Source organism: Patagioenas fasciata, chromosome 3 (assembly GCF_037038585.1).
Source record: "Patagioenas fasciata isolate bPatFas1 chromosome 3, bPatFas1.hap1, whole genome shotgun sequence".
Lineage (NCBI taxonomy): Eukaryota > Metazoa > Chordata > Aves > Columbiformes > Columbidae > Patagioenas > Patagioenas fasciata.
Genome location: NC_092522.1, coordinates 100999739 through 101009405, shown reverse-complemented (window position 1 = coordinate 101009405; position 9667 = coordinate 100999739). Strand labels below are relative to the sequence as shown.

The 9667-nt window shown below is 44.9% G+C and overlaps 1 protein-coding gene across 1 annotated transcript; it reads right to left on the bottom strand.

The window, feature by feature from the left end:
• Positions 1 to 244: 244 nt before the first annotated feature.
• LOC136099276 (glutathione S-transferase-like) lies at positions 245 to 8233 on the bottom strand. The gene is made up of 6 exons (XM_071806997.1): positions 8124 to 8233; positions 7162 to 7213; positions 5121 to 5253; positions 1913 to 2054; positions 924 to 1055; positions 245 to 609 (listed from the first exon to the last, which is right to left on the bottom strand). Exons 1-6 carry the CDS (start codon positions 8208 to 8210, stop codon positions 490 to 492), a joined length of 666 nt encoding a protein of 221 aa, XP_071663098.1. The 5' UTR covers positions 8211 to 8233; the 3' UTR covers positions 245 to 489.
• Positions 8234 to 9667: the final 1434 nt, after the last annotated feature.

Sequence of the window (9667 nt, the reverse complement as noted above, 5' to 3'; positions counted from 1 at the left end):
TGTACTGGCTCTTGCATTTACATAGTTGGTTCATTTGGTCTTAAATAATACACATATTTCTGTGTTCAGCTGTCTTGCTATCCGCTCAGTAGTAGAGCTTGATATAAGTGATTATAATGTACAACTCACATGCAACTTATAAGCTCTCTTCATTTTCTGGCAGCTCTTGGGAATGCCAGGAAGACAGAACCAGAGAACCCTTCGGTGTGTAAGCAGCAGCAAGAAGTCACGAAACAAGCTGGTCTTCCTTGTCAATAGTAAGACTTTATTTCAGGTATTCTATCAAGTAATTGAAGACATTTTTGTTGCCCAGTGTACCCCTTAATTCAGTGAACTATTTCATTTGCTGGCACGCTCCTGCAGATTTACATTGGAAATGTTTGCGGTAGGCTAAAAGCAGTGCTGTAGCTAAGGAAGGAGAGATCAAAAACTCGCTTCAGCGAACACAAAGACAAATGAAATCGAGTTTCTGTGGGCTTAGGTTGCTGCTCAGTCGAAAATTTTCAGGATTTCTTGTACATCTTCTTGTCGTGGTTGTGACTTCCTCTGGCTGCCAGGCTGCAGGAATTTCTTTATTGTGGGGATATTGCTTATTCTTGCTTTGAAACTCTACAGAACAAAACAGAACAGCACTGTGCTTAAGAACTACGGTAACTGTCAGACATTTAAATGTTATCCATGCTCTAAAAATAACACTGATGCTGCAAAAGAATCTACATGCTTCACCCTCTTACACTTTTGTGGCTACAGTGATAGCGAGTAGCAATAACCGTCAGTATTTGGGGCCAACTAAAAGTACTTTGGATGTTTGGTTTTGTCTTCCATTTCTTTCCCCACCCTCCCACTCCCCCATATTTCTCAGCCAGTTTAAATCAGTGGTCCTGCTTTGATTCACTGTCCGTTAAAACTGTCCATTCCGTTACCTGCAAGAGAGGAAACGAGGCAAGGATATCGGGCTTGTATTCTTCTGCCATTAAAAGGGTTTCAAGTAAGTGCACATCTGCCCTGCTAAACCGGTCGCCAACAAGGAAGTCTCGTCCATGGTCTTTCAAAACCTAAAAACAGAGAACCAGAAGCAGATGTGACTTTTTTATTTTTCTTCAAAGCAAGGTCGTAAACGCCATGGAGTTACCCTTGAAAGAAGAAACTGCAGTAAGAACATCTGTAGTGCAAAGGAATGATCTGACCACACTGTCATCCTTGCATAATTTATCAGTCCTTTCTCTTTTGCACTTTCTGGCAGCTCAGTTATATCTCTCTTGCCCTCAGTTCTGTAGCTCATGGAATCAACGCTGCTGTGTTGAAAGCTAAGCTTTATGGGATAAAACCATCTTTTCAAACGCCTACGAAATTTACATCAGGCTTAAGTTCAGCACATGGCACAGTAAGAGTATCTTGGATTCTTTCAAATTATGGGCAGCTCCATGACTTCTAACCTGTTTCTTCTGAGGTTTTGGGAATACTGCCTTGAGAGCTCTCCTCATGTAACTTGTGCCTCATGGTCTTAACACCCAGCTAACGCATTCTTCATTTTATTACAGAAGAAGCTGTCATACACTACACAGCATGTATGGCACAGGGAGTTCTGCACACTAGGAGCAAACTTTATGTAAAAGCTGATGCCGTAGTGTCTTTTGCCTGAAGCAACATCCAGACTGAAATATGGGCGTTTACGGGCTCAGTGTTTCCTGGGTTTTGCAGCTCTGCATCTCTCCCAGTAGTGCAATCATCATTTGTAGTGCTGTGTCCCCTCTCTGTAGTGTGCTGTCTCCATCCCTGTCCCAGTCCCACAAAAAACACAGCGTTTATATTTTAGGGTGGCAATTTTTTTTCCGTTTTACTCAATGAAAGTGTGTAGATCCAGGACGGAGTTTCAGGAAAACAATATTAATTAAGGTGCTTTGTCACCTACCTTCTCAAAGACTGGGAAGTATCTGTTTGTGGCCTTGTCCAGAATAGGAGCTAATTGTTGCTTCTTTTGATCTGCTGATAGGTAATCATAGTCCATGATTAACTCATTCAGATCCAATAATCCTTCCACGTACGTATCAATTCTGAAATGAAGATATTCAGCTGGTCAAGTCAAACACAGTAGGTCTGAACAGCACGACATCTACCAGCAAGAAACCCACTGAGATGTTCGAAACTCTCCACCTCTTCTATCCAGCACACACAGCTTGGAGCAGTTCCCCCCGACTGCAGTAGCTTCGGGGGGAAAAGGGAGAGTCTGACAAAAGACAAGTGCAAAGTGCCTCACCAAAAACTAGAGGACTGCACCACGTCCATTTTTCACTACATGCGATATTTCTCTGTATTAAGTGGGTTTATTGAACTGGAGTACAAAATTGGCATGTGTGTCCTCCAAACTTGTGTTAAAAGTGCAATCGGACACGGTAAGTTACACAGCGGGTCTATATAGTTCCTAAAAAGATCCTAAAATATATTAAGCTCTGCTAATTAACTTGAGGCATTTAAAAATACTTCAAGTCAAAGCACGTGCCTTCAGAGTCCTGTCCTTTAATCACCAGTTAATAATTCTAATTCTGATTCCTGGTGTGGCAGGAACAGAATAGCAAGTAGAATTGCAACCCTGGACTTTGGCAGGGCTAATTTCGGCCTTTTCAAGCAATTGCTGGGGGAAATCCCATGGGCAAGACTGCTTGAAGGAAAAGGGGCCCAAGAGAGTTGGATTGCATTCAGAGATTGCTTCTTCCATGCTCAGGATCAGAGCATCCCCACACGTAGGAAGTTGAGGAAGGGAGCCAGAAGGCCTGCGTGGTTGAATAGGGATCTGTTGGGTATGCTCAAGCAGAAGAGGCGAGTTTACAGGTCATGGAAGCAGGGACTGGCCACTTGGGAGGAATATAAGGCTGCTGTTAGAGGATGCAGGAAGGCAGCTAGGGTAGCCAAGGCCTCCTTAGAATTACAGCTGGCGAGAGGGGTCAAGGACAGCAAGAAGAACTTTTTCAAATACATAGCAGATAAAACTAATACCAGAGGCAATGTGGGCCCACTGATGAATGAGGTGGGTGCCCTGGTGGCAGAAGACACAGAGAAGGCAGAATTGCTGAATGCCGCCTTTGTCTCTGTCTATTCCGCTGGAGGCTGTCCTGGGGAACCCTGTACCCCTGAGACCCCGGATGAAGCCAGGTTAATGGAGGAGTTTGCTTTAGTCGATGAGGACTGGGTTAGGGAACAATTAAGTAGTCTGGACATCCATAAATCCATGGGTCCAGATGGGATGCACCCGCGGGTGCTGAGGGAGCTGGCTGAGGTCATTGCTAGACCGCTATCCATCATTTTTGCCAAGTCTTGGGAAATGGCAGAGGTGCCGGAGGATTGGAGGAAAGCAAATGTCACTCCAGTCTTTAAAAAGGGCAAGAAGGAGGACCCGGGTAATTATAGACCGGTCAGCCTCACCTCTGTCCCTGGGAAAGTAATGGAACAGCTTATCCTTGGTGTCATCTCAAGGCACATCAGGAATAAGAGGGTCATTAGGGGCAGTCAGCATGGCTTTACCAAGGGTAAGTCATGCTTGACCAACCTCATAGCCTTCTATGAGAATGTAACAAGGTGGATGGATGATGGCAGAGCGGTGGATGTGGTCTACCTTGACTTCAGTAAAGCCTTTGACACAGTCCCTCACAGCATCCTCACAGCAAAATTGAGGAGGTGTGGTCTAGACAATAGAGTAGTGAGGTGGGTTGCAAACTGGCTTAAAGAGAGAAGCCAGAGAGTGGTGGTCAATGGTGCAGAGTCCAGTTGGAGGCCAGTATCTAGTGGAGTGCCTCAGGGGTCAGTACTGGGGCCAATATTATTCAATATATTCATTAATGATTTAGACGAGGGAATTGAGTGTACTATCGGCAAGTTTGCTGATGACACTAAGCTGGGAGGAGTGGCTGACACGCCAGAAGGCTGTGCTGCCATCCAGCGGGACCTGGACAGGCTGGAGAGTTGGGTGGTGGATAACCTGATGGAATTTAACAAGGGAAAGTGTAGAGTCCTGCATCTCGGCAGGAACAATCCCAAGTTCCAGTATAGGTTGGGGAATGACCTATTAGAGAGCAGTGTAGGGGAAAGGGACCTGGGGGTCCTGGTGGACAACAGGATGACCATGAGCCAGCACTGTGCCCTTGTGGCCAGGAAGGCCAATGGCATCCTGGGGTGTATTACAAGGGGGGTGGTCAGTAGATCGAGAGAGGTCCTCCTTCCCCTCTACTCTGCCCTGGTGAGACCCCATCTGGAATATTGTGTCCAGTTCTGGGCCCCTCAGTTCAAGAAGGACAGGGAACTGCTGGAGAGGGTCCAGCGTAGGGCAACAAAGATGATTAAGGGAGTGGAACATCTCCCTTATGAAGAAAGGCTGAGGGAGCTGGGGCTCTTTAGTTTGGAGAAGAGGAGACTGAGGGGTGACCTTATTAATGTTTATAAATATATAAAGGGTGAGTGCCACGAGGATGGAGTCAGGCTCTTCTCAGTGGCAAACAATGATAGGACAAGGGGCAATGGGATCAAGCTGGAACACAAGAGGTTCCACTTAAATTTGAGAAAGAACTTCTTCTCAGTGAGGGTAACAGAGCACTGGAACAGGCTACCCAGGGAGGTTGTGGAGTCTCCTTCCCTGGAGACATTCAAAGCCCGCCTGGACACATTCCTGTGCGACCTCACGTAGGCATTCCTGCTCCAGCAGGGGGATTGGACTAGATGATCTTTTGAGGTCCCTCCCAATCCCAAACATACTGTGATACCGTGATTAGAGAGAAGCTTTTTGTTTCCATCAAAGACATTTCTCTGAACTTGATGTGGTGAAAATCCCTGCTGCTGACAACTGCAGGAAAAGCGCAAAGCTGTGCCAGCGAAACAGTCTGCCCTCTGCGCTCCCAACTGCTTTCATCTGATGACTGTGTTGACCTTGGGCCTTCGTGAACTCCCTTGCTCCATCCTGCCTATCTAATCGAGGTGCTGTTGGAACATCACCTGCAGCCACAGTCAGCACGTGCCACGTGAAAAACTGCTCTGTCACCCTGAATCCCACTGCGAGCTGGGATATTCCTGTGTTACACAGAGAGGTAGGATGGACTGTAGCCTAACAAACAAAGGTGGTATTGCTACCGTACAGGGCTCTCTCCTTCAGGTCCTTCCCGTAGAGGTTGTACTTTCCTGCTATGTAGTTGAGGATGGCTCTGGTCTGCACCATCTTCATCCCATCGATCTCCACCATGGGCACTTGCTGAAACAGCAGGAATCCATCTAGGGAAAAGGGGACAAGACAAGGAGACATTCAGTCTCTGAATGAGAACCATTAGTGGGTGTGTGGCAAAGTAACCACACATGCTATTTTATATTTAGAAACAGAGTCATTTAGGTTGGAAAAGACCCTTCAGATCATAGGGTCCAACCATTAACCTAGCAGTGCCAAAGCCACCACTAAATCATGTCCCTAAGCACCACATCTACATGTCTTCCAAATAACCCCAGGGCTGGTGACTCAACCACTTCCCTGGGCAGCCTGTTCCAGGGCTTGATAACCATTTTGGTGGCAACCTTCCTCATTCCCATAGCATGGATGGAAAATGCTTACCATGAAACCAAGAACCACCTTTTAGGGATATGTTAATAACTTAAAAGTTTTTTCAAATCTGAGGAAGCAGCCAAGTGGAGCACTTTTAGCAGTCGGACAGTGACAAAGACAAGTCCTGCACCGCACAGCCCTAACTCAGATTTTCGTGGAGGTTAATACAAATGAGAAGAACTGAAGGATCTCACCTATAATGACCTGTTTTCTGTCATGCTTTGCTATTATGGAAATCTGTACTCTTTAAGGCTGGAAAACATATGATGACAATATAAATGCATATAATATATTTGTGACTACTGTCTTAACTTTATACAATGACATACATCTGTACAGGCGTGAAGCAGGAAATATTGGTATTTGACAAGAGCCAAATATCACTTGGGGTGAGACTGGAGCCATATAAATCCCTTACTGGTCTACAGAAGCCTTATTCTGGCAAGGAAGAAGACAAAATACCCTCAGGAATGGATCAGAGAAGCAAGCCAGAGTATTCTCTTTATGGAATCCTATCTCTTGACTCAACTGATCAGCTACATCCATCTTTGTATCACAGAATCACAGAATGGTTGGGGTTGGAAGGGACCTCTGTAGATCACCTAGTCCAACCCACCTGCTCAAGCAGGTTCACCCAGAGCAGATTGCACAGGCATGTGTCCAGGCAGGTCTGGAACGTCTCCAGAGAAGGAGACTCCACAACCTCTCTGGGCAGCCTGTTCCAGTCAGTGCTCTGGCACCCTCAAACTAAAGAAGTTTTTCCAGTGTATGCCAAGCATGCAGAGAAATTGCTTGCTATTAAGGGCCCTTTTTCATTTAGGCTTGTGTCTCCAAAAACTCTCTGAAAGCTGGCAGGGGGATCCAGTCATTTCTCCTAAAGGAGAGCAGGACTGCAAATGCCAACCCTGGCTCAGGCATCTTTGAAAAGCCAAGTGGACCAGAACAACACAGACATGTAATTTCCTTTGGAGTAAACAGAATAATTTCAGCTGGAAGGCACCTACAACAATCATCTAGTTCAACTGCCTGAGCAATCCAGGGCTGGCCAAAAGTTAAAGCATGTTTTTAAGAGCATTGTCCAAATGCCTTTTAAACAGTGACAGTCTTGGAGTATCAAGCACCTCTCTAGAAAGCCTCTTACACTCTTTGACCACCCTCTTGCTGAAGAAATGCTGCCTAATGGCCAGTTTATACCTCCCCAGGTGCACCTCTGAAACTTCCCCACGCGTCCTGTCACTGGATACCAGGGAGAAGAGATCGGTACCTCGCTCTCCACTTCCCTTCATAATGTGAGTGTCATCTGCACAGGATGGAAGCTAAAGACAGCAAAGTGAGAAGCTGCCGTGGGAAACAGGAATGCATCAGAGGTACAGGTTAACCTCAGATATGTGGAACTCTGGCTTCATACAGGTTGTAACACAGAAGCTTTGTAGGCAACCTAAAACACAAATGAATTTCAGGATGACCTGATGACAAAAACCTGTATTGTCACAGGATAGGAGGCAAGGTCACAACCTGAAACACAGGAGAGTCAATCGCCTGGACTTATTGTTATTAAAAAATATCAACAAGTGAAGGAAACTCACCCTTTCTTAACTTCGTCAGGTCATCCTTTGTTTTCACAAAACATTCGTCAAACTGCAGGAAATACAAAAGAAAAGTTGTGTGGTCACTGCATCTTTCCTGTTTTATCAATGGCTTCTGCTTTAAAGACACAGTGAGAACACAGAGATGTGTTTGGGTGAAGCAATATCTTTAAAGATTTCTTTTGCCTTTGTCACATTGTCTCTTCTTCCCTCTCCCATGTGATTCGTATTTTTGTGCAGGTAAGATTTCTCTAAAGCTGAGATGACTGAAAAGCACAAAACTCTGTCTGCCGAGCAAAGGAGGACCACGCCGCTTCTGTTGTCAGTGCTGGCAAGAGATGGTGCAGGCAGAGGAGGGGATAAGTAAATTCACATTGCAAGCAAGACTGTGTTATAGGTCCTTGGCCACAAGTTGGAAGAAGGACAGACAAAGCGAACAGATGATGTGCCCCATGTGGCTTTCTGCACAGTGCCCATCACCACGACAAAAACTCACAGCTCTAAAATCACTCCCTCTGCCATTTAATATCAGAAATTGGAAGAGGGAAAAACAATTACTGGGTTTTTTAATGATATTCAATAACTTCAGGGATCAGCTACATGTTAATAGGCATCATAATTTTTTGCTATTTTGAACACTGGGATTTAACTGGAGGCCTTCAGAGTTAAAAGTCCTGGACCGTTGTGATCAGAATTTCTTCTTCTGCGGCTATAATTTTTTCCTCTCACTAGCTATAGGGGAGAGGCATTTATGGTGCTACCAGTAGGCTTGACACATGATGCTTGGAAGTGAAATGGGAACCCTAAGCCCTCCTGCTTAGGGTAAGCGGGTGGTCATTGTTGGCTTGGTCAGCAATGCCGTAAATACAGAGCTTGAAACTTCCAGTCACTCATGGTTTTTATATGGAACAGTGAAAATATGTATTTGTCACACACTCCCAGAATAAAAGAGAAGGACAAACCTCAACCCCCGCTGCTGCCAGTAACCACCGTATCGGTTCCATTCGGCCTCGTTCGTTGATGTAGTGCAGCACGGGTTTCGCAGCCATGTTTCTATGTGCCTGATTTCCTACTGTTTGAAATAAAGAAGTACGATTTGCAAAATAAAGATTCAGAATGCTGGTTTTGAGTCTCTAGCTGGTTCCTAAGCATTGTTCAAAGTTGCCTTGTTTGAAACCAATTTATGGCCAAAGGGTCTCTTCAAATTAGTATAGTACAAAACCATACTGAGATGCTACATGCTGTCACCACTCAACAGTCAAGTCACAGTATTTCAGAGTCTTTTCATTCCCTGAAATTCAGGAATAATAAGCATTAAGTTTCTAAGTAGGAGATAACAGAAAAAAATTAAGTCACCACTAAGGAAATCCTTGAAACTTTTAGAAAATGTAAGTTTTAGCACTAGAGCTACTCAATCACTACTGAAAGCCAAGTTTTGACTGCAGGGGAGAAGGGGCAGTAGACAGGGTTTTCCAACCTGGCAGTCCTTTTATCAAAGAATGCCACAAGTATCTAAACATTAATTCTACATCTACACATACTCAGGTGAAGTATGGGAACATATTTTCAAAGCCTTTCACTTTTGTTTGTAGCTGCGGTGATCCAGGGAAAGTATGTGACCCAGAATCAGTAGAAACTTCAAAATAAGTACCATTTTCTTCTGTAATAATCCACATTAAAAGAGGAAGGTTCAGACTGTTGCACTACTTACCCTTCTACTGGTTGCACTTCTTTCTCTTAGTAAACCCTGTTGTTCAGAAAAACCTTATACACTTTTCAGTTGACCAAATGCTTTGCAAGCAGCACTTTAGTTCTCAAACGGCCTCATAAACAAGACTACTAGCTGTTATTTTTTGAATAGACTAGTGTTTAGGTCTCAGCAGGAACTGGATCCTGCTGTGGAGCCATAAGCCAAGGGAGCACCAACTTTCATCACACTGGCATTTCACACGCAGAACTCAGTAACAGCCCGTCCTGGCTGCAACTGAGAGCTGCTCTCCCTCTGCAGGGAGAGTTCTTGTCACTGCAACCCACAGCTCCAGTAATCCTGGAAAAGAGGCTGTTGGCATGCAAACAATAACCTCCAGTTCCCAATGCTGCAAGCATTCCTTCATAAGTGGAGGGAAAAAACAACGTATGAAAGACCTTGAACAAAGCCGAGGCCAGCAATTCGCCTGTTAGCCAACAGGCACAAAAACAGAACACAAGATACAAGGCTGCATCAAACCACAGGAATTCAGATGAGCCAAGGTGTTCGGCCCTGCATGCTTGCTTAGGGACTTCCATTTCTTCTTAGGTAAGTCACTGGAAACTAAAATACTGCTGAGTAATATCTATACTGCTAATAAATGTAACAGCAGATGAAAAACAGGAAAAAGTACTAAAGAAAAGTATCACAGAATCACAGGACGGCTGAGGTTGGAACGGACCCCTGGAGATCATCTAGTCCAACCCACCTGCTAAAGCAGGTTCACCCAGAGCAGATCACACAGGAATGTGTCCAGGA

Excerpts from the sequence above, each read along its gene's own strand:
- LOC136099276 (XM_071806997.1), bottom strand. The coding sequence starts at position 8,210 with ATGGCTGCGAAACCCGTGCTGCACTACATCAACGAACGAGGCCGAATG. Across the intron at positions 7,214-8,123 it reads TGGCAGCAGCGGGGGTTGAG|TTTGACGAATGTTTTGTGAA; the intron begins GTTTGTCCTTCT and ends TATTTCCTGCAG. Across the intron at positions 610-923 it reads CCTCGTTTCCTCTCTTGCAG|AGTTTCAAAGCAAGAATAAG; the intron begins GTAACGGAATGG and ends TTTGTTCTGTAG.